The 24,667-nt window shown below is 40.4% G+C and overlaps 2 protein-coding genes across 4 annotated transcripts; both read left to right on the top strand.

Annotated features, from left to right (window-relative positions):
• Positions 1 to 310: 310 nt before the first annotated feature.
• On the top strand, positions 311 to 6,724 carry YIPF1 (Yip1 domain family member 1). Of its 2 annotated transcripts, none has more exons than XM_065656702.1 (9): positions 311 to 492; positions 1,650 to 1,783; positions 2,570 to 2,650; positions 2,758 to 2,845; positions 2,978 to 3,094; positions 4,000 to 4,166; positions 4,489 to 4,671; positions 5,378 to 5,470; positions 6,462 to 6,724. In XM_065656702.1, exons 1-9 carry the CDS (start codon positions 462 to 464, stop codon positions 6,492 to 6,494), a joined length of 927 nt encoding a protein of 308 aa, XP_065512774.1. In that variant the 5' UTR covers positions 311 to 461; the 3' UTR covers positions 6,495 to 6,724. The 2 variants fall into 2 exon arrangements, with proteins under 2 accessions (XP_065512774.1, XP_065512773.1); XM_065656701.1 differs by having other exon boundaries at positions 1,620 to 1,783.
• A 345-nt stretch (positions 6,725 to 7,069) lies between these two features.
• Positions 7,070 to 24,405, top strand: NDC1 (NDC1 transmembrane nucleoporin). Of its 2 annotated transcripts, XM_065656713.1 has the most exons (18): positions 7,070 to 7,161; positions 7,241 to 7,361; positions 8,519 to 8,620; positions 8,968 to 9,142; positions 9,358 to 9,496; positions 10,849 to 10,957; positions 12,182 to 12,233; positions 12,816 to 12,948; positions 15,387 to 15,479; positions 16,772 to 16,853; positions 17,742 to 17,897; positions 18,976 to 19,230; positions 19,366 to 19,484; positions 19,711 to 19,761; positions 20,832 to 20,895; positions 22,071 to 22,171; positions 23,113 to 23,273; positions 24,141 to 24,405. In XM_065656713.1, the coding sequence occupies exons 1-18, from the start codon at positions 7,117 to 7,119 to the stop codon at positions 24,202 to 24,204; spliced, it is 2,022 nt and encodes a 673-aa protein (XP_065512785.1). In that variant the 5' UTR covers positions 7,070 to 7,116; the 3' UTR covers positions 24,205 to 24,405. The 2 variants fall into 2 exon arrangements, with proteins under 2 accessions (XP_065512785.1, XP_065512786.1); XM_065656714.1 differs by lacking the exons at positions 20,832 to 20,895; positions 22,071 to 22,171; positions 23,113 to 23,273; positions 24,141 to 24,405 and adding an exon at positions 20,473 to 20,536.
• The last annotated feature ends 262 nt before the right edge of the window (positions 24,406 to 24,667 follow it).

Genomic DNA, 24,667 nt, shown 5'->3' with positions numbered 1-24,667 from the left:
AGACTATAAAAACCTGTAACTATATATATAATCTAAATGTGTTATATATGTATATATGGAGCGGCCATTGCCCGTTCCTGGAACCCCTGCCGAGTGCGGCTCAGGACCCCGGGGCAGCGCAGTCCCAGGGCCTCCCAAGGCGCCGCGGGCCCTTTAAGGGGGCGGGCGGAGGCGGACGAGGAAGCGCCGCGTGGCCTCTGATTGGCTGGCCAGACGAGTGTCGCCCGCATGATTCTGAAGGCGGGGGAGGAGAGGGGAGCAGCGGAGCCGCTGATTGGCTGTCGCCGCGCAGCGCCTGCGGTCCCTTTAAGGGAGCGAAGCGGCTACTACCGGGAGCGGTTGGGCTGTGGAGCCCGGAGGTGCTGGAGCTTCCCCGGGCCTGGGGCAGCTGGGACGGGACCAGCTGGTCTGTGTCAGGAGGGTCAAGGCCTCGGGGACCTGCTCCTCGACCCAGCGGGTGAATGGCGGCTGCGGATGACCTCAAATTTCAAGGTAAATGTGAGGTTTGGGGCCCAGCTGATGGAGCGGTCAAACGCTTAGAGGTTTGGAAGCGTTTCTGAGCTTTGCTCTGGGTTCCTCCTGATTAAAAGCTTCCGTGAAGCTTTGCCGTAGTGGCAGGAATATCTCCGGTTTTCTGCAATAAGGTTGTGCTGTTGGTGAGATAAAATGTGTTACCTGTGTTGACTGAAATCCTTTCTGACGGGAAAGTAAAGCTGAAAGCAGGCAGAGCACTCTAACGTGTTATGGACTGTAGTTTCAGACTTGCTTAAGCATATTTATTGATAAATTTAGGCCTGAAAAAACCCCCCAGTTTTATGAGACGATTAAAATTACTCATTTCTGCAGTCTCAGCTTCCCCCTGGCCTTGCAGAGACCTGCCAGTCCTCGCTCTGGGGCTGACGGCAGGAAGGAGACACAGGCTCCATCACACAAAGCAGATTAGCAGGAAAGGCCTCACACTGTTAACTAAATAAACGTTCAGCTTAATCTGTGTCAGTCTGGGCTTTAAGAAACAGATCACATTTGATGTGCCCAAACTAGTCATTTATGTTTTCTTGGGCTGCGTTGGGGTTCTTAAAGTAGTGTTTGTTTTTTTTTTTACAGAATCACCAAATGTTAGGGATTGGAAGGGACCTCGAAAGATCATGTAGTCCAATCCCCCTGCCAGAGCAGGAACACCCAGATGAGGTTACACAGGAAGGTGTCCAGGCGGGTTTTGAATGTCTCCAGAGAAGGAGACTCCACAACCTCCCTGGGCAGCTTGTTCCAGTGTCTGTCACCTTCACTGTTAAGAAGTTTCTTCTCATATTTAAGTGGAACCTCCTGTGTTCCAGTTTGTACCCATTGCCCCTTGTCCTATCATTGGTTGTCACCGAGAAGAGCCTAGCTCCATCCTTGTGACACTCACCCTTTACATATTTATAAACATTAATGAGGTCACCCCTCAGTCTTCTGTTCTCCAAACTAAAGAGCCCCAGCTCCCTCAGCCTTTCCTTATAAGGGAGATGCTCCACTCCCTTCAGCATCTTCGTGGCTCTGTGCTGGACTCTTTTGAACCACAAAAGCAAAAAACTTTGTTAGCTTGATCAATGCCTCTCTTGTAATGTACTTATTTGCAGAATTTGACGATGCAGCTAATTTGCTTGCAGCAAATCCTGGCGCTACCACAATAAGCATCGACGAGCCAGTTCAAATCCCGAAGAACCAGCGCAGCCGTCTGCAAGAGCCAGGGAGAGAAGAAGATGATGAGTTACTGGGGACGGATGACTCCGATAAAACGGAGGTAATGCTCTTACACCTCCTGTGCCTCCGTCGGCGTGTACGCAAATGGTGCTGACAACACTGAGGTATTTCTAGAGGACACCAGGGATTCGTGCTGGGTGACTTAAAACTCCGCTTCTTCTCTGTCACAGGTTACTTTCTCAATAGCAGAACTGGCAGAAGCAAATGTGCGTTGGCTCTTCAGCTGTTGTGGTTTGCAGCCTAGGAAATGGAACTGAGATGGTGGCTATTTAAGCAAAGCAAAGGTGCCAGGAGATAAGCACAGCAGCAGCTGGAAAGCAGCACTGTGTGTGTTTCTGTCAGTTCTGCTGTGGGGCTGGTGACTGTCAGGAGAGCAGGAACCTTTGGAACGGGCAGGGCTTGTCTGGAGGGTTCAGCTAATGCAGCTGTCAGCGATCGCACTGGTGATGCTGATGAAGGCATGTATAGGATCTCACAGAATCATTTCAGTTGGAAGAGACCCTTGAGATCATCAAGTCCAACCATAACCTAACCTAACTCTAGCACTAAACCATGTCCCTAAGAACGTTGTCTATATGCCTTTTGAACACCTCCAAGGATCGTGATTCTGTTCCTTTGAACCCCAGGCCACTATTCTGCTTGCAGGACTAGCTGCTGCTAACAAATATTAGAGGAGGAAAGGGAAACGGTCAAATAATTAAGTGTTGCCCTGTTAAGTTTTTTTTCCTGTCTGGGTACAGAAATCATTTAACTAGTGTGTAAGTGAACTAGTAATACATAAATTGCATGCTTGTAACATTTTTCATGTTGCCTTTCCCCCATACAGCTGCTTGCAGGACAGAAGAAAAGTGCCCCTTTCTGGACATTTGACTACTACCAGACATTCTTTGATGTGGACACATACCAGGTTAATTCTCCATTCCAGAGAACTATTGTCTGAACTGTGCCTTATCCAGACATTGAGATTTTTTCCATTTTGCATCTTCAGTCAGACAAATCTGTATGCTTCCATAGGTCCTGGACAGAATCAAAGGTTCAGTTTTCCCAGTACCAGGGAAGAACTTTGTGAGGCTGTATATCCGCAGCAATCCCGACCTTTACGGTAGGTATGAGGTGTGAGAAGTTCTCTTCTGCACCAAATGTTACGAGTTTGTATTACCTTTTACTTGCTAATCGTAAAAAACAAGAGGCTGGAGGAGTTGTTATTGAACTTGTGTGTTTTTTTTATTTTTAGGTCCCTTTTGGATATGTGCCACACTCGTCTTTACCATTGCAGTTAGTGGCAATCTCTCTAATTTCTTCATCCATCTGGGCAAACCAACATACCACTATGTGCCAGAGTTCAGGAAAGGTTTGTAAATAGTTGGTACAGTCCTGAGTGTTGGTTTTGTTGGCATTTGTTTGTTTTTTAATGTGTTAGGGAAGTAATGTAAGAACAGGTCACAGCTTTGATTTAGCAGAGTCTTTTGATTGCTTTATTTAAACTTTTAGAGATGTGAAACAAGTCCTTAAAGTGGGCTGTAACTGGCAGAGCTGTACTTCTCCAGAGCATAAAGTAGTTACAGGGTTTTAGTAGAGCAGGCAGGAGTAATTACAGCAGTTATTTTTCTAGCCTTACTGAAAGCCCCCATGTATGGAGAGGGAAGGCCCAGCAGTGGCCACTGTGGTGCTTTTGTAGGTGCCTCGTAGGAGCCTGCAGACCTCAGCCAGAAAATGTCTGAATTAGAGTATTACTCATATCACCTACTGAGGGCTGGAAGTTGTTACCTTCTGGCAAACTCGAAAATAAGCAAAAGATTCTCAACTGATACATTCCTCAAAGAAAGAACTCGGAGTGTGGAGCCAATAGTCTGTACTTGTCCTTGTAGTTTGAAGGGACTGCTGTCCCCGCAGAGGAACGCGGCTGCTGTGTGTTGGAAGAATACTGCCATTTGGGAATCCAGTCACTTCAATAATTTCAGATTTGACATTTGTGTCTGCATTCTGTTCTCATTTTTCAGTAGCTGTCAGTAGCTGAATTTTTATTTTTAGCCAAGAAATTTAAAATATCAAGATAATACTTTCTGGAGTCTTTACTTTTAAACTAACCGGAAGTGTGGGCAAAGTAGTGGGCGTAAACTGGACGTAAATGCAAAGTTCTTTATATATTGAAAGCAACTTCAAAGGTAGCTTTCTAGTTTTCAGGCTAAATGCTTCTACACTTTTGATTCTGGCTGGTATTTAAGTAAAATGTGAAATCTTTTGTCATATTTCCAGTGTCCATAGCAGCAACGACGATTTATGCATACGCTTGGCTCGTTCCCCTTGCTCTCTGGGGATTCCTGATGTGGAGGAACAGTAAAGTTATGAACATTGTGTCCTACTCGTTCTTGGAGATAGTGTGTGTATATGGCTACTCCCTCTTTGTCTACATACCCACAGCAGTACGTATGGCCTAAAGAGTACACCCCTATTAAATGCCCTGCAAAAAGGTCCTGGTTCAGAAACTTTGCTATTTCTTGTAATATTGTTCCTATTAGTCAAAATCTTGGGGACTGGGCACATCATCTTGTCGCGTCCGGGAGGGAAGCTCATCCCTGCTATTGCTGTTATTCTTTCCTCAAATAACAGACATATCAGATAAGGCGTGAGTTAATTTGTGCGCGAATTGGCTGGAAGTGATGAAATGTCACAGAACAATGCATTAAATAAATGAATCATTGTTTCACACCATCTCTTTAACGATCATTTTCCTCCTTTTTACAGATGTTGTGGATCATTCCAGAAAGGGTGGTGCGCTGGGTCCTGATGATGTTCTCCCTGTGCCTTTCGGGCTCTGTTTTGGTGATGACCTTTTGGCCCGCTGTCCGAGATGACAACCGGAGGATCGCGCTGGCGACTGTGGGGACCATCGTTCTGCTCCATGCCCTGCTATCTGTCGGTTGTTTGGTATGATGCTGCCTTGACCTGGTACTGGTGACTTGTTATGGAGCAGGGAAGGAGGTGTTGGCTGGTTGCTGGAAAATCTTTCTTAATAAAGAAAGAAATAGTACTTCTGAAAAAACTCCAAAGTAGAAGTTCCAATTTTTTCAAATGTGGCAAAAATTGCTGCCAGTCTGACTTTGACAGCACCAGTAACAAACTCAATAATTAGTATGTCTTTAGTGCAAAATCACTCACAGAATAGTCTTTAATTTATCTGGAATTCATCGTAGTATCAGCAGTATCCAATCATAGTTTATATAATCCAGGCTCCAGAGTAGATGGATTTGGTTCCCTGCAGCTCTGCGTGCAGGGGGGTGAAGGCAAAACGCAGCTCTGGTGTCAGCAGGAGACGTGCAGCTGACCGCAGCGGGGCTCCCAGCACTGGAGGCCTGGAGCTTCAGCAGTTAAAACACTCAAATACATATCTGCAATCCAGTCCTTTCCAGCACAGGTCTTTTTCAAAGGCCTTCGCTGCCACTATATTTAAAAGTACAGTTTAGAGCACGATTTTAATTGTTTCTAATCTAGTAAAATCAGAAAATATCCAAATTAGCCATTTCAGTGCTGTGTTTGTACCTTGTAAACAGTGTGTGTAGCAAGAAAGAGCTGAGATGAGGCAGAACTAGTTGTTTCTCTCTAAACAGTCTTTTTCTCCTCCATAATAATGTAGGCGTACTTTTTTGATGCCCCTGAAGTGGATTTTCCTGCACCTATTATCCCTGCTCACAATGGAACAACAGTAATAACAAAGTCAGTAAATAAGGTAAGAATCTAATCTAGACTTTCTTCTGTAATCATCACGGACATCTTCAGACTTTTCCCCATCACTATGGTGAGTGGAAAAGGATTTAACAGACTGATTTTGCCAAGTGCCACCTATATATAAATACCATTTATTAACTTTTCTTACAGTTGCACGTTTTAAGTATAGCCATAAAAGCGTAAAAGACTCGGAGGAACAAAGACGTGTTATCTTTCTTTTCTTTGAGGTTTACTTTTGGCAAAGAAACACACATTTAAATAATCTACTCAGCGCTGTAGGTAGTTTCAAAGATATTTTTTTATTTTTCCCCCTCAATCCCTTACAAAAACCTGAAAGTGTTTGTTAATATTTTACTGCACAAGTAAAAATTAAACAATAAACTATTATTTCCCTTTTAATGCTAAAAATAAAAAATATTTCTGCCCCACCCCCCGGATGTTTGTGACTGTGTTTCAGAGCAGCAGCTCTGCACGGGGACACCCGTGTAGTCGCTGAGCGGGGCTGACTGGGAGTCTGCGCGACCCGCACCGGCCGCGTTCCTGGTGTGGGATGGTTGGAGGTTCAGCCGGCAGCGCTGCCAGGGGCAGCTGATGCCTGAATTCTGTTGGAGAGATGAGACATGAAGCAGGTCCAGGAAAAGGCTCATAGACATGCAGCGGCCAGGCCTCTGCCAGTACAGCAGCCCCCAGTGTGCATGCGGAGATCAGAGTATTTACTGACTAGAAGTTATATTAGATTTAAAAAAAAAAAAAAAAGCCCTAGTATGCTTAGCAATAATGATTGTAAGAAGTTACCAGCTGTGACACAATTGAATCATGCAGATCAATTTTAGAAGCTTTCCTCCTGCAAAATCAGTTTCTCATCCCAGGTGCCTATTAAGATTCAATATGATAGTAATGTATTTTAGTACTTAGATATAAATATGTGCCCTGTTGTTCTCTGGTGACTGTGAGGAGCCATAATACTCACAGGAGTTATTTGTCTCTTTCAGATTACAATGCCTGTTTCTCCATCTGTACAGTAATTGCATTTTAGATTATTTTTTCACCGAAGAACACGGGAACTGCAAGAACAGGGGTAGTTTTCTGTAGAAAGGACAGCGCTGTCCCACGCATACGGATGACGGGAGACTGACTGGTTCCATCAGGAGCATGAACTTGTTCATCCCTAATCCTTTGTAGCTATTTTCCTGTTTTAAATTTCATCTACACTCACCACGCTATTTTGCTTCTGAATAAAGTGTTCTGAAAGTGATCTGAGATTTTTGTTTTGCGCATGAAACGTCCAGTTCTCTTTCGCAGCTGCCAAGGGGGTTTGACGAGAGCTGTGAAGCCAGCGGGGCAGTGAGACGGGATTGTTTTGGGTTACTGTTGAACCACCTCCGTCCAAGGCCGCTCCCGCGTTGTTCCCCCGCAGCGACGCTCGCCCTCCCGTGGGGCTCTGTCCCGTTTCCCGTTGTCCCCAGGCCGCCATGGCGGGGCGCGGGGCACGCCGGGACTTGTAGTCCTCCGCAACCCCGCCCGTCACTCCGCTCGGGGGGGCGGGGCAAGTGTGTCTGGCGCTCCTCCCATTGGCTGCTGGCCGCCCGGCGGAAGTAGCGTGAGGCCGGCGGAGGTGGCCGGCGGAGACTTTGAACGGCGGCGGCCATGGAGGCGGCGGGGGCGGCCCCGCAGCGGGCGCTGCTCCGCCAGGTGAGTGCGGGGCCTCCTGCGGGCGGCGGGTCCCGGGCCCCCCCGTCGCCCGCGGCCCCTCACGCTGCGCTTCCCGCAGGTGCTGGGCTGGAGGGTGGCGGCCGCCGTGGCCTGGTCCGTGCTGCTGCTGCCCGTCTGCACCGCGGCCTTCGTCGTGCTGAGCGGCCTGGACCCCTTCCACCCGCTGCGCTGGATCTCCAGTAGGTGCCCCGGCCTTCCCCCGTGATCACGGCAGAGATTTAACTGCTTTGTTACATCAAGTGACCCGATATTAATATTTAAATCCGTTTATAACTTGACAAGTTATTACTTTAAAAGGTGCCTTTTGATGTGTTTTTTTTTGTAATTTTAAAGTCACACGTTCGTATTTGCGGTTTTCCCCCTACCTGTTGCTTGGGCTCAGTTTCTAATAATGGGAACTGACTATGGCATTGAGTTACGGTTCTACTTTGTGTGTTTCTGAATGGTCTTTAGGCTTTGAAGTACAAGTTTCTGTGTTACTTATAACCATAACAGCCATAATGCGATGCCGTAGTGCTAAGCCACAACGCCCTCAGACACGTGGTGTGAACTGTGGGGTTGTCCTGTGCAGGGACTGGAGTTGGACTCGATGATCCCTGTGGGTCCCTTCCAACTCAGGACATTCTATGAATGCTTCCTAGGTAGAAATAACTGTTGCAAGTTCATGTAAGTGTATCCTTCAGGGAAAAAATTAGGTCAAGTGACTTAGTTGTCTGCCACTTGTCACTGTCTTAGTGTCTGAGCACTTGGACATGCTTCCCCTTTCCGCCCCGTGCAGCCGCTGTTTGCATAAAGACCTCAGGTTTCCTCTGACTTTGCATTGAATCACAAGTGAAGTTCCTGAAACAGCTGCTCTGCGTGGTGAGAATAACTTTCCTTTGAGTGCACACACAGAAAATTGAGAGATGTTTGAATGGAAGCTTGATACCTGTGATTGTGTAGCTGCTCTGGGCAGAGAGACTTGGTTTCTTTCCCCTTCTGAAAATATAAAAGCCCAGAAGAAGGAATTTTTTACTTTTTAAGTGTGGCTGTATGGTTACAGCTTTCCTTAAGTGAAAGGAAGCTGTTAGTTCAGCCATAGTGTAATCGTTTAAATTGCTTGTGAGAAGACCAATTATAAGGGTGTAAAGTATTGTCTGTGCAATTTAAGAAAGCTTTTACGCAGGAAAGTTGTGCAGCTGGGCAGATCTGGTGTGAGATTACAAAGTCCATTGAACATGATTCCCCTTTATGCACTTAGTGGATTATTGCGAACTGCTTAAGTGTTCTTTTCTGTTACTTAATGTGTAACTGTTGTGCAGTCTTGAAGCAATAATATTATTTTTTTAAATTTTAGATTCCTTGAATGATTTATATACTTCCTATGTCATCTTTTGTATCCTCCTTATGTCTGTGGTTATATTAGTAATAAGCATCTTCAACGCTGAATTTTATGCAGGTGAGTTATGTGAATTGCTGTGATACTTGAATTAAATAGGAAGACCATTTAAAGAGATCTATATTTACATTCAGTGTGCTGAACATTGATAGATTTTCTTCTAAATTAACATAGACAATACACAAAGCTTGTTTTCAAGCAAATCATTCCAGGTTCCTGCTTACCTCATGGCTGAGATGCTCTTAGCTGAGCTGCTTCATTGATTTCTCGATCACCCTGTGACTGATTCCAACTGTGAAAAGTTCTTTGGCGACAATGGCTTTTTTTCCTTTTCTTTTTTTTTTTTTTCCCTAATGGAGGATTTTATTAATAAGAAATGAAAATTCACTTTGGGCTTTTATTTACAGTTGTGCCATCAATACCATGCTCTCGATTGGCACTGATAGGAAAAATATTTCACCCTCAGCAAGTTATCCATTCGGTTGTCCATGCTGTAATGGGAATGTTGGTTGCTTGGTGCGCTGCCGTTATGACAAAAGGGAAGTTCCAGTTTCTTGCTGTGCCCTGCACACCTTCAGAAAGGTAATTATTTGTGTGTATTAAAGATAAATTATGCGGAGAACTTCTATTGCTAAATTTATTTACTGATGTCTTCTTTCAAACAAACTGAGAAATCATCATGTGTACTGATCAGGAAAGTAACATCAAGCTTTTGATTTGAACTTCCTAAGGCTAGAATGACTTTTTTTTCTTTATTTTTTTTTAACTCAGAATTAATTCTAAGCTTCCTATTTTAGCCTAGATGATGCTGTTCCTCAGATGTGCCTGAATGAATATCACCTCTTTTTTCTACTCTCTGGAGCTTTCATGGGATACAGTTATAGTCTTTTGTATCTTATTAACAATATGAATTATTTGCCATTTCCAATCATACAGGTAAGAGATTTAAACACCTTTGCAGATAGACATGTCTAAGTAAACAAAAAAAAAGCCTTAATTGTTTATATTTTGAATATGTCAGTAGCAGCTGTCTGTTGGCAGGCTTTCCTTAGTAGATGAAGTGTACAATCTACTTTAAATGCCTGGAGAGTTCATCTTCCTCCTTCCTGCTTTGAAATGAACACAGAAATCTGGGATGCTCTGACTATACAACTTATGCTCCACTGATGCACATTAAAAGCCGGCTGAGCTGGGCTGTTGCAGGAAGTGAACTGTATAAACTGAATATTAACCTCAGGAACTGACAACAAGGGTCACCTAAAAGCTGAGAAACCTGAGAAGAAGCATATTATCATTTGTAACTGGGTACCAGGTAATTTAAAGTCTAAATAGCACATTAAATCTTGTGTAAAGCTCGACATCCAAAGCCTGTTCATGTGTGTAGTGCTATGAAAACTGAAATTCTGTCAATTCCGTTGGAGGGGACTCCAGCAGTTCTACAGAAATCTGTACCAATGCAAAGTGGTGAGGGGCGGCTTGTGAAATATCGTCTTGCAAATATTTCCTGTGTTGCTGTAGCCTCACAGCAGCCATAGCTTTGCCTGATTCCCAGATTTACAAAGTCCAACCAATTTGGCAAAAGGTAACTTTAGCCAAAGATATTTGTATTAGTGGAAAACATTTTAAGTCATGACCATTCAGTTTGTCAGCAAACCAAGCATCATTTTGGCAATGCTGTAGTTATAGTATTTTTAAAAATTCTATTATTTGAATACTGTTAATTCCTCCCCCCTCCCCCCCACCCTTTTTTTTTTTTTAATGCAATTTAGCCAAGTAAAAAATGAAATCATTTTGGGTTCATTTGCATGTAGTGTCACATGGGTCGCTTTGGTTATTTGGAAAGAGATATAATTTGTTTGAATGGAGAAGGGCGTCAGTTTTACACTGGTTTTGCTGCTTGGAGGATTATTGACTCTGTAACTCATGCTTGTCTGAATTTTACCTATATTTTAATGGAACACTTCTAATCTAAATGAAATCTAGAAGATTAAATATGCCTTTTTTGTTGTTTATTTTGCATTAGACAGCATTCTTCTACTTAGTTCCCCTGTCTATAGAGTCAATTTACCCCACCCTCCATTTTCGTGCTGTCACAAATAGGAAGACGGATAAGAACTAGAGATGATTACAAAATGACAGAAAAAATAATAGCTGTAACACTTTGAAATTGCCTTAAACTATTTTCTTTTTAATTCATCTAGAGTTCAGGTTTTCAAGTACTTTTTTTTTTTTTACTATTTTATTAATTTGTTCTTGAATGTGGAATACTAAACTATTTTTGTTTTTAGCAATACAAGTACTTGCGTTTCAGAAGATCTTTGCCTCTCCTGGTTAAACACAGTTGTGTGGAATCACTGTATTTCGTTAGAAACTTCTGTGCCACGTATTACTTTTTTGGTAAGGGTTCCTGAAATTCTCCTTTTTTAATTCCTGTATTTTGAAAACTATATTTAGTCAGCCTGTTATGCTATTTGTCAGCCTTCCAGGTAACTTACATAGACCTGTTTAAACAAATAAAGAGATCTCGCACCTCTCTAAAACAGTAAGAAAAGGTACAAGGTTTGTACAGCGATACTTATATGGTATTTATGTGATGGCAATTCTTACAGCCTCACAGAAGCTCGTTTAGCATATCAGAAATGTCTTTTCTCAAGAGGATTAACATCTTCTACAAGAATTTATTGTCTAGCTGGTACCATTCTAAGAAGATGACAGGATTCTAAAGAGAAGGGAGTGGGGAACAACAGTTTCTAACCTGAAGTCTGTATTAAATATTCCCAAATATTTTTAACATGGATAAACATCTCATGCCTTGGATTGTTCCTTCCATTGCCTGGTATTGGAAATAAAATGTCACGGAGCTGAACCTGACATACCAGCAGTGGACATGACTTCACCATGTGTAATGTTGCTATATTTTCACTGTTTTTAAAGTAAAAATTAGCACTTTGGCTTGATTCGCAAGTCTCCTTTATATTATTTGGAGAAAGCTGGAGGGACAAAGGCAGTATGGCTTCCTCCCATAGGAAAATGAAGTTTGGCCTTTAAAACTATGGTAAAAAAAATCTGCTGATGGAGGTGATTGCACTGGACTTCCTGAAAATCAGGATTTTTTTAATGTTATGGTTGTAGTTATCCTCCTAAATGATGTCAAAATATGCCAGAATTATTTCCACTTCCTTTACATTAGGGGATAAATTAAAGTCCGGTAGTTCTTTATCAGTTTCCATTAAGTCTTTAAAAGCATACTCTGCTGCTGCCTGAGCTGTAGTGAAAATGAACATTAAATGACTATTAACCCTCTTTTGTAAGTGAGGAAACACAAATGACTTGATGCTGAGAGGCTGGCAATAAAAGATAAGGTTTGTATCTCTCAATGTGTAGTTGCTGGCTCGAAGCCTTTTTTTCATTCTCCTGTTTATATTTCTTAAAAAACCAAAACAAAAACAACAAAAAAACCCCCAACAACAACAACAACAAAAGAAAGACATAACAAACGCAGGTTGTTTCCTGGTGTATGGATGTTACGAGACCAGTCTCCTCTCTATACATGCATTGTACTTTTGTCATCTTTTTGGTCTATTGTGATGTGTTTTGCAGTGTTTCTTTTTTATCCCCTAGGTTATATCCCAAAGATGTGGATAAGCACCACGATGGATCTTCATCCGGACAGGTGGGTTGTGCTGAAAACTCACAGGAGAATGTTGCCGACAGCTCCCCGGGCTGAAGAAATCCAGTTTAGCAGCTGGTTCTTTGGCTCCTCACCTCCCGTGCAGAATGCGGGGAACGTTGGGTACTTCTGAAATGGATCCAAATGGAACCAACGTCCACTTGTAAACAGTCATTAAGAAATACTCTCAGTTTCCCTCATCTCTCTAAGTCCTAAACGTATTAGAAAGACTAATCTCTCCAAATCGCGTATGTGAGTTTTCTCTGCTTTTCTGTGTTTTGAGGGGGGCATATCCTTGTTTTTATATGGCTGCCATTTGTTTTAAAATAGGGAAATTGGAGCCCTAATACCTTAATTGACCAAAACTGTATTTCATATTTATTTTCCTAAATTTCGTTATTTATTTTTCTTCGTTTCCTCACAATTATTGAAAAATTAAAGAAATGGTATCTCAAACATATTTAAGAAACTGGTTTTGCAAAAAATGCGATTTTATTCTTGAAATTTTTGCTACTGTAACAGCTTACTGTAGACATTTTTCATAATAATAGTACTTATGTCTTCTTTATTTTTTTTAATTTGCAGTAAATTGCATCCTCTTGACACCCTGACTGGGTTATTGGATCTCTCCTTGTTTTACCATGCCTGGTTATGTGGCGTATTTCTTCTGATGACCTGGTACATTGCGTGGTCACTCTTCAGAATCTATGCTACAGAGGTTAGTACTCAGTGGCGGTGCTAAAGGTGTAACATCAGTGTTTCTTAGATAATTCTTACTTTTCAAAAGCAGTTTTACTAGGAAGTAACTTACTATGAATTCTTGAATTTTCAACACCACATATAATAGGCCTGGGCGTTAACTGACCTTCAGTTTTGCTATAACACAAACTGGCGCTGCTTACAAAATTAACAGGTTTACAGCAATGTTCCTTTTCTTACTCCTCTACTTCTGTTCCCATGTCCCACTTCTCTTTGTGGTTGATGCTAAATCCTTGCAGATGCTGTTGGGGCCACCCTAACACAGAACCACATTGTTTCACAGTGTCTGTACCGTGTTCCTTGACCTCTTCAGGTGTAAAGACAGATGAGCCAGCGCGAGGCCTGTATGTGTCTGGCAAAATTTACTAATTTGGTGTATGTATGTGTTTCCAAGCAATGATTTTGGATTTGAGTATGAGACTAGCTGAAGACTTGTGACAAACAGCTACAGGTTACGTGGGAAGATAATATCAGAAACTGTGTAGCTCCCAATCCAACTTTACAATAGGGAAGAGAACAAAATACTGTAAATTTTCTGTAAGCTAAGTTCTAGAAATCTCAAACTTAAGCAAACCATCAAAGTACACAGTTCTCCAAAGCCGAGACATGTTAATTTAATTCAGGCTCCAGTATTAATATGGACTTCAAGCAATCTTGGGAGTTAAGACATTTGTGCTTTTTCATTCAGCCGTAAAGTTACAAATGGATATGGCTAAAAAAGGCTGTTTAAATATGTAATCGTATTAGAATAAATGTGAGACCATGATTGAAGAGGAAAAAAAAGTCTTGCCAAGAAAGAATTGGAGAAGACTTGATCTTTATTGCCTAATCCAGATATTTCTTGTAAGAACAGAGGTAAAAACTTGTTCATCTAACCTGATGGTTTTTTTTCTTTTTGAAAACATTACTAGACTGCAGATTAGTAGGAAAAAACCCCGAGGTTTAATCCTGGCAAAACACTCTTAGGGGATGAAATGGCATAAAGTGCTTGTTGGAGTGTTAGCTTTAATTAAAAAGGTCTAGTAGTTGTGGCTGCGTGGAGAAAAGGTTAACAATGAATCAAGCATAACTGATATAATGATGCATCAGAATCTACCAACAACAGCTCTGAGGTGGGAACAACCTTTTTCAAAGGATAATATTAATACCTGAAGCACTAGTGAACACTGCCTGTCAATGTCTGTAATTATTGTACTGCTTGTAAAACTGTGGAAGACAAACATTCAGCTGTGAAGGCATAAAATGGACTTTGCCCTTTTGACTGTTGAACAGAAGATTGGTTTATCCACATAATTATTTTTTAATGAGCTAAAAAACTTCCAAAGCTGTTGGTAAATATTTGTATAGCGTTAACTGAAAACTCAGGAAAGATGTAAACTTAGTCCACATTAAGTCACTTTATTAACACTTTGAAGATAATTTCCCTAACAAATTGGTACCTCAAATTTCAATTTTGCAGTTGGAAGCTGAGGAGAAAAAAGCTAAAATGAGTGCACTAACACAAAACTAACAGGTAATCTGTGCCCAAACTGGTCCATGGTAAATTGTGCTAAGAAGATGCAATGTTTGATGCAATTTAAGCACTGCTATTTACATTTTAAATGTTGTAGGCACAAGAACAAAAAATATGTTACACAGAATATGAATATCATGATGATAAAAATAATAATTCCTTAGTTTATCAGTGCAATAGTGCAAAAGAAGAATTAAGCAAATGATACAATCATAGAATACCAGATTGGGAGGGACCAAAGGGGTCATCTGGTCCAGCCTTTCTTGGCACAAGCCTGGTCTATACAAGCTGGCCCAGCACCCTGTCCAGCTGCATCTTAAAAGTGTCCAGTGTTGGGGAATCCACCACTTCCCCAAGGAGATTATTCCAATGGCTGATTGTTCTCATCGTGAAAAATGTCCATCTTGTGTCCAATCGGAATGTCCCCAGGTGTAACTTGTACCCATAGTAACTGGTGCTAAATCTTTTACTATTTGATAAAAGAACCCCAAGTTCTTCACCGGAGTGGCTAAAGAGGGACATTACAGTTTTGATTTCTGCCTTGTTTTTGAATGGTGTCACTAGGTTTTCCCCTGGGTATGTGGTTAGAGGAATTTATTTTCATAATGATATGATGCCCCAGCTGTGAATTATATGGGTACATGGAAGGTATTTGAAGATAAAGGTACCTGGATTGTCTAAGATTTCTCGATTTTAAACGTAAGAAGTAAAGTCTTTTGTTTCTGCTTTAGAAATGTCAAGCCTGTTTAGAGTAACTTGAAGTGATGGAGTATGTGCTTTTGTAGTTCATCATTCATCTGACAAATAACAGCTCAGGTGGGGTCTTTCATAAGGTTTTGTAGTATTTTGCTCTGTATAACACAACTTCTGATGTTTGTATTTAGACACATCATTTTCCTATCCAGCCAACTTTTGCTGAGGAGACAGACCAGTGCCTGCCTAAAATTTTAAACAGCAACCCTCCCCTCATTATAAAGGTAATTGAATTCTCACTGTCTTCCCAGCCAGGTGTGTGCTGAGGAGGTGCTTCTCAAAGCCTGCAATCAGATCCTCAAGGTACCGGTTATTTTAGCTGAGGTGATAGTTCTTTAAAATCTGCTTCAGAGCACTGGAGGAGGCGGTTACGCTTCATGGTGAAAATTTGTTGAGTAGTGACATCTGCTGGTGCTCAGCACAGTGTTACTTTGAGCTGAAAATAGACTCATTTAGTTCGAGGTAAGATCTATTTGTCTGCAGCATATTAGTCTGTACTGATGCAACACCAACAGATCAGTGAGATTCATTTTTTTTCTAACTCATTCAAGTCTTGTCAGATAAGCAGGTGTTTTATCAAACCTTTGTACACTATTAACACTTTGGCTCCTGCTGCTTATATTTGAGTTCTTATCTGTGTGTTCTCTCTTGAACTTAAATTGTTTCCATGTGCATGTTGGAAGTTGAATTTCTTTTTTTAAAAAATACAATAGTAAAAAGCTACTTAAAATCTGTGAGAAAAGAAGAGTAATTTTGGTCTATGGTAATCATTAATGGGATTTACTGATTGTAATACTTAGAAATTGGAGACCCCATAGAATTATTATGTAAATAAAGATAAGAATAGTCTCCTGCACATGCAAAATCTGCATTTACTGACTTTACAGATCTCTGATAGGACTGGAGATATAACCGGCTGCAATTCATTTGAATCCTTTTTTAAGCTTTGCTGCATTATCAAAGGATGGGTGGGAAGAGTTGAGCACAGCACAGTTAAAGGTAGACGAAGTCTGATTTGTAATCTCAGTGGTTACTAAAGTGTCTAATTTATAATTGGGTCTTGCATAGTTTGAGAAATCTGGTTATTTTTGGTTTGCCACATTTAACTACTGAATCACGTGAAAAGGCAGTATTAGGTCCAGTACTGTATGGCATACTGCGTAGTTGAGCTCTGGCTTGCAAGAATTCTTTCCTTAGATTTTTTTTGCATCTTAGGTTCTTTCTATCAGAGCTGTTAGTTGTTGAGATAAAAAATGGTGTTAGGTTGTCTTTAACTCCAAAGAAACAACTTTCCAGTTAATTTCTCTGAAGCTCTTACTAACTTAGCAGCCCCATCCAGAGTGGGTTTAGGGATGTCTGCAGTCATTTGCCTTCTTTCTTTTTCTGTTATAATAGCTGGTTTTAGTCTGTGTGAACTCACTCTTTGTTAGGGATTGCTTTTGTATGGATAACTACATTTTGTAAAAAAAAATCCATTAGACTTCGCATTTGCTAAAACATTTTCCTTTCTTTCTAGTTTTTAGCCTTACAAGACTTGATGTTACTTTCCCAATATTCTCCTATTCGACGACAGGAAGTCTTTAGCCTTAGTCAACCAGGTAATTATAGAAACTATCTTGTCGTGATACTTTTTTTTTTTTAAAGTGTTAATCAAATGCTTTTACAAGTTATTTAATGCTCTGAGTCATGCTACATAAGCCGGAAAGCCTCATAAGTGAAAGTATCCCTATGATGCCTTTTCCAAGAGGATGCTTGATTGTCTATATTTAGTTTCATGTACTAAACTCAACAAATTCTGGTGCCCGTTGTTTGATTTAAATGACAGCCATGAGGGAACACAGGTCTTGGGGTACTGAAAGCAGGATCCTCTTGACACCACCAGTCAAACAGTCAAAACTGAATAATCTAACAGATGGCTTTGAAAACCTGATGTTCTGATGTGAGGTGAAATCAAACATAAATAGTGAGTCACCACTAGAGTTGTGAAAGCAAACAGTGGCTCTAATTTCAATCAGCATTCAAGGCTCTTGCTATATACAAAGATATGGCAGAGAAAGTAAATTAAAACTGCTTAAAAGCCTCCAGGAACTTTTCGTTACACCTCATCAGGAATTCTAGCGTTTGTACTACCCCAAAACTGTTTACTCATCGCCATTGATATTACTTTGTTCATTTTAGTTGTTCAGTGATTTCAGATTTGCTGGGCTGAACTGCCTGTTTTTCTTACTTGCTTAGCAAGTTTCACTGAAGTCTTTTTAGAGTTATCCATTGACAGGAGGATAGAATCTGTCCATGTCTTCATCTTCCTCACAGTACAAATAAACTGTCACAGTGCAAATACACTCTATGTATTTTTAGAAATGAAGTGGTACTATAATTTTTGAAGCTTATACTGAGACCACATGAGCACTGTCAGAATAGATAAAAGAGTGAGCAGCTGGGTTGTACGTACATACTACATTTCCTTTTTGTTTGCATATCGCTAGGTGGGCACCCGCACAACTGGACTGCGATATCAAGAGAGTGTTTGAGTCTTCTGAGTGATCTGACCCAGAGGCTGATGGCACAGCAGGAAGCTGCAGCGGCAAATGGGAGAGCAAAGCAGCCAATAGGAGAGCTGAAAGTAGCTCCACAGACCCCAGGTATGCGAGGAAATGCTCATAATACTTCGTGAACCATGAAAGTGATGATAGATTACACAGGTACATTAGTCTCAATTAAGTTGTATGAGGAAAATGAGTCACGGGGTTTTCTGCAAAGAAACACGTCTCTGCCCCGGTTTCATTTTAGGTATTCATGTTGAAATAATCCCAAAATAACTAGAAGACTTGGAAAGGTCATGTTTACTTGGTTTGTTTATTTTGCATGACGTTATGTTCGATACAGTGTTTTTTCCACACTTGCATGAATTAAGTCTAATTATTTCAGTATTAGTAAGTGGTTGAACCTGGTTACAGGGAGAACGTAAGTCTTGCCAAGAAATACTTTGTAATTTGTGTAGCTGCTCTTACGGTTAGTTGAAGATGGTAAAGTTAGTTTTTGTTTTGTTGTTGTGGGGACATTATGTTTGTGTGATTTGCTGATATCACTGTAGAATAAGAAAAGCCGATCTGACTCTTGAGCTGCGTGCAGCCTGCAAGCATTTCAGGTGATTTACACGCCAGACTCGGGCATCGTTCCTGTCAGCAGCGTTGCGTTGGCATGCAAGGTGCCAGATGATGGAATCCCTTAGCAGCCAGTGCCCAGGATACAAGTGTCCTGGGAACAGCAGGGGACTGTTCGTACGTCAGAGGTGAATTTCTTCTAGTGCTGCAGCTCCTTGGATTTTGTGACTGTTATGTCTTGTCTTACATACCCAGCAGGACCAGAAAGAATTGCCATTCTTCTATAGTTGGCCTTTTTTCTAGTACTTTATCCGGAAAGCACACTTTATGTAGATACATAGCAGGGCGTAGTAATGCTAGCTAGCAAAAGGAGAGAAAGAAATAAATCCACAGGCAGCCTTCTCATCACTTGCTGTTCTTAAGCTGATGAACTTTTAAAACACTCCGTGCTCACACTGATGTTTACTCCTTTGCAAGGCCACAGTGGAAACAATGTCTTTTATTAAAAGCTCTAATGATAGAGAGGTGGTTGAAACAGCAGTCAAATAAGAAATCCCTCTCCTATTTCATGTGTGCTAGACTGTTTGTCTTCATGCAGTGTGTTCTTTGTCCCTAGGAGCAGTTGTGACAGAAGATGTGTCTTTCCAACCACAGAGGTCTAATATCCTTCCCAGAGCCTCCATGTCTTCACTGGTTAAATCATCTGTAATGCATTTAAAGGCATCGCCTGGGTCTGATGTTGGTTCACCTTTCAGCTCACCTGCTTTAAATTGCAAGACGGGAATGTTGGATGTAAACTCTCCTTGGCATGGATCAGTCCAAAGTCCTCACCTCAGGAGAGGGGGACCAAAGCTGTGGACATTGGGTTCAGGTAGAGATTTTCCGCCAGCGCTGGTTTTAGCCTTGTAGTCATGAATGTAGTAGCTGTGTCAACAGAAATCTGTATCTTGAGGATTAAAGTGCCAGCAACCAGAGTTTTCCTGAAGATACTGTATTTCTCTTGTAGAGCTGCAAATGAATGGTTCCCACCATGAATCCTTCCCAGTGCTCTCTGCTGCAAGAACTGACAGTAAGGTGGTACAGCCAAGTTTTATTTACACGTGGCTTCAGAACAAGCAAGAACAGGTAGAGTAAAAGTTGCGGTACAGATAGGTTACAGCTTAGGTGTTCTCACTTCTGAAAGAACTTTCCGTTTTTGTTAATTAATACTTCCTTCTCCAATTAGCTTACATCACAAAAATCCTTCCTCCCAGCCCCCAATCCCTTTATACTGTGAGACGGGTTGAGGAGGGCCAACTGTACATACCTTCAGATAAATACCAATTCAATATAATCTTTTGTTTCTTTCCAGATAAAAAACTTCTTGTCAAAACGAGTGCTGATAATGTATTTCTTCAGCAAGGTAATCATGATCTTATATTTTGTGACTGAGAAGCATGGACTAGAAACGCATGAGCATATGGGTTCTGCTGTGACACTACCTTTTGCATATAGTAACGGTTCTAAAACCTTTTTTTTAATCTAAGGTTTTCCATAAGAGCAACATTGTACTAACCATGAGTTTCATAGAGGATTATCGCATACCTGCATAAAAAAGAATAATACTACTACTTTAAACTCATCTGATTATAAACTGCATTTTGTTTAAAGTGTCATGTACTAGTAAAATGCAACTGAGAACTTAAATGCAATTGTCTTGGTATAGTAATTGCAAGATGACACGGCTTCTAGTTCATTTTATAATTCAGTTAACTGCTTTTTGTTAGACCACTGTATCAAATAAATTCTTCATGGTTTTCCTTTGTGGGAGAAGCGGTAGCTGGAATGTTGGGAATTTCTCCTTATGAAATAATGGTGATATTTCATGTTACTACTACTTTCCAGGTGAACTCAAAAACTTAAACTAAACTTGCATAGTGTTTACACAGAAAAACAACTGGGTATTTCTTTTAGCATAATTGAACAATAACTCAGTTACATTTTACAGAAGCATCCCTCTCTACTTTAAGTCTTTGGTTTTCAGGGATTTAAATGTTTCCTGCAAGTAGAGATCATATTTTTATATGCAGGTCTTTTCTGTGTATGTGATAATGGTTTATGCTTCCATTTACAGCAGTGTTTTCTGCTCAGTTATAGTCTGGAGCAGAGCCTGAGGCAAGCAAGATCATGAAATAGGCCTAGAGGAATTGTGTTGTTCATTTAGCCTTTGAAAGGTAGTTACTAGCTAATATCCTTTATTTTCTTCAAGTCCCAACCGTAGCTATAGCTTTGTGGGCAGCTCCTGTCCAAAAATAATTTTAGTTTCTTAAAAGATCAGATTTTTCTGGGTATTGCCTGAGATCTGTCAGCCTCAAAGGTGTTTTTGGAGGGAAGGGATATGACCCTGTCAAATGTGTGATACCTTAATTGAAACCTGCAATTTTTGTGATATTATTTGTAAAGTGAACTTGGAATGCTTTGATTTCTTCTCAGCACCCAGAAGCCTCCATCCAAGCTGTCTTCTCCGATGCTCAAATGCACATCTGGGCTTTGGAAGGTGAGCAGTTTCTATTCCCAGGTGATCTGCTCCGGCTCATGAAACTACAACTAAAAGGATCCGATTCCAGGTTTCTGGGGCTCTGTCCTTCATAAATGTAACGGAAGAAAAATCTTTGAATCTATTTTGACAAAAACCTGACTGCATTTCAGATACCAACATGCATAAAGGTCTAATACACTTGTTAGTTTTGCGATCCCATGTGAGATCTCTTGGTCTATGTTCTGCAGACATTTGGTAGAGATTCCTAAACCTGATTTCTGTTGTTTCTCTCCGACATGTATCGCTTTCACATTTTTTATTTTTCAGTAATAGATTTGTGGTGTCTCTTTACAACAGCTTTTCTGACTAAAGGCTCTGAGTCTTTCTTTGTTAATCACGGAGACTCGAGGGAGGGAGGCACTCGGGTAGGAACTTAACAAATAAATGGGAAAAGGTGGTCTGCAGAGAACTAAAAGAACAATGACAGTATACGGTCACACTACAGGATTTTCTTGTTTGATAGAATCTTTTATTAGATTTGTCTGTGCAAAAGGTCATCTTCTTTCCTAGATTATATGTTTTGTGGGCAGATATGCCAGGCTGCATCAGATGGAAGGGGATGAGTTGGGATATATAGAGTCAGGAGATGGGATTCACAATTTACAGAAAAGCAAAAGATACCATTTGTGTTTTAACTAAGGGCAGAGGGCTAGGCTGTAATTTTTTAAAATATGATAAACAAGTAAACTGAGAAGGGCTTTAAAACTAAACTAAGGTTTCCCGCACAAGTAGAGTTCTCTTCATAAAAGCTGAACAAAGAAAGTTAAGTGATCTGGAAATGTTTGTGTATGACCAGAAGAATTGTGAAATAGGTCTTGTCTTTTGGTTGATGTCAGGTACACCTCTGATCAGAGCAGGGGAAAAAGGGGGTCAATGTTTTTTGGTTTTTGTTTTTTTAAATTTATTTTATATATGATCTCTCTTGCCTTATCAACCTCAAACTATTGTACATCTGTCAAACCAGTGACTGGTTTAGTACTGAAGCAAGCTGAAGCTGAGGTAACTGCCTGCAGTAAGTCCCGAAGAATTCCACCACACTGGTAGAATATTGAGGCAAAGCCATGATCTTTGTTAACACTTCAGAAGCTGAGAATTCAGTAATTAGAGCAAACTGTTTTTTTTTTTTTTTTAAGGTCTGTCGCACTTGGTAGCAGCCTCCTTTACTGAAGACCACTTTGGAGTTGTCCAAACCGCCCTGCCAGCTATCCTCAATACTTTACTGACTCTTCAGGAGGTAAAAACTGTTAGATTTTCCTTATTGCAGAACAACTTCAAGAGAAGAGGAGGAGTTTTGTTAATATTATATTTTGACCTTGCCAACTAGTCAAAACATTCAAGCTGCTACCACTGTACATGGCTTCTCCTCTGCAGTTAGTCTAAATAAAACAGTTGCCACTATGTGAGTTACGAAAAAGCAAATAAAAACCGTGTTAGGTTTTTAAAATGTAGGAGTAGAAAGCATGTTTTTAATTGAATGTTTAATTAAAAAAAAGGTAGTATGTGCTCAGTTAAAAGACCTTATTTCAGGGATGCAGCAATTATAATACTATATTTTATGCATAGTTAGGACTTAATATTTATTTGGCTGTACACAATTCCTAATACAACCTGGAGCACTTGGAGATATTGCAAGTTGTGGGAGATGATATCTGTGTGGTGTTTGTCTCCTAAGACATCACTCTCAAATTACTGATGTTTGTGTAATATGGATTATTTTTTTAAAAATCCAGATTTGTTTCCAATGCTATGCATGTTCGATTGCCATAATCATTTTACACTGCCTTAATGGAGATTCTTGGAAAGAATTTAGAGGTTATTAAAGTTCTTCAGTGTAAGTCATCTATTCCAATAACAGGCACCAGGCTGGGGGGTGGGAGGGGAGAAAAACAAAACGATACCGTCGGGATAGAATTGTATTCCTGCTGCAGTGTGTGCTGTGCTTAGCATTTAAGACTCATTAACAGAGAATCTTATTTCACTGAATTTGGTTCTGTATTCAGTTGATGGCCAAGAAATGCAAGGTCACGCTCAGTTACCAAAACATTTTTGTGCGTCTTGGTGGCATTTATGAACTTGCACTTTCTTTTTGCTTTATTTGACATAAACATGTTGCTAGTTACGCTATGAAATAATTTAACAGATGAAACAAGTTCATTTGTTTTTCTCCTCAATCAGGTTGTAGACAGACATTTCAAACTGCCTCATGTTTCTAGCAAACCCCCCAGGATTTCAGGAAGCCTGGTGGACACATCCTACAAAACGCTGCGATTTGCACTTAGAGCATCTCTGAAAACAGCACTGTACCGGATAACTACTGTCTTTGGAGAACACTTAAAGTAAGAGCTTTTTCATGATCCATTGCTTGCTAAATTTAGTTTTAATTAACGTTATTGTAGGACCTGTGATAAAGGAAGTTTGTGCAAAAATCCCTTCAGGTCATTATTCTAAGATGGTATTTTAGTATTTTTTGATTTGTGGAACCTTAAAATCCTTGTGTAGATATATGGTTCCCCTTAGAAACTTATTATTCATAGATTTCTGAGCAATTTTTCTTAGTGACTTTTCATGAACTCTTAAGCAGTCCATGAATAGCCCTTGTTTAATAAATCTTAGCTGTTGAAAAGAAGGTAAATCAACTAGAGACAATTGTCTGTTCTGTAGGGAGAGAATGCTGAGAATCGTATGAAGACTCCAAATAATCAAATTCCCTCGCTGCTTGGTTGTCTGGTGGCTCTTGCTCAGCCACTGCCGCAGACTTTCATACTTGGCGTCTGAATATGTGGGACCGAAACTTCCTGCAGTATCAGCCCATCTCTCCCTGTGGAGATGAAATGTTACTCAGTTTGGAAGTGCTGGTTATACAGGAGAGATCCTTTTTAAGAGATTCTTTCTTACCTTACTCAGTCTTGCAAGTTAAACAATTGCTTGTGTGTGTTTAAAGGTAAGGAAATAAGCCAGGTTTCTTGAGATTGGGGTCTTTTAGTGGTAGAAGCTGTTGAGGGTAAGAACTGACAGTTTTAAGAGTTAATATACTTTTTTGTCTTTCTCTTGGAATATAGGTTTTTCGTACAGATGGGTTTTATAAAATTTAGCTTCAGTGCAATTGTTGATTTCAATTTATACTTAATTTTGGCATGAGGCTTTATTTTTGTGCTGTATTGCGTTTAATGTAAAATCTTATGTTCTGCATTTGTTGTTTTTAGTGCAGTGCAAGTGTCTGCAGAACATAAGAAAAGACTTCAGCAATTCTTGGAATACAAAGAATAAATAACAGATTTTGATGGAGCTACCTTTGGTTTTTTCAACACTCTTGGTAAGAAGAAAGTGGGACTAATGAGCCTTTTTATTTTGGCTTTTTGGAAAAGCATATGGAAGTACAAGTCACAGAACAAAACTCTTAGAGCTGTAGAAGGGCTCTTCTGGGTTTGGATCTTCTTTTGTATAATAAAACTTTTCTAAAAATTCATCTTGCCTTCTTTTAATATCATTTACAAATGAGAAAGTGTCAGTTCTTATTTTACATAAGACCATGACATTTGAGATTATCAGAGTTACTTTGCCACTCAGATCCTTCACTGTTTTTTACTATGTGTTCCTTCCCTACCCTTTTCTGTTAAAGGGCCGAGTAGAGATTTCCATAGATACTTAGTGTGCTTAAGTGTTTCATAAATTTAATTGATAACACTTTCAGTGCAGATGAAGTGAGTGCTTTAAGACTAGGAAACAGATG

The sequence above is a fragment of the Caloenas nicobarica genome, chromosome Z (assembly GCF_036013445.1).
Source record: "Caloenas nicobarica isolate bCalNic1 chromosome Z, bCalNic1.hap1, whole genome shotgun sequence".
NCBI lineage: Eukaryota > Metazoa > Chordata > Aves > Columbiformes > Columbidae > Caloenas > Caloenas nicobarica.
Note: the sequence above shows the minus strand (reverse complement) of the source record. Positions and strands in the feature narration are given on the sequence as shown.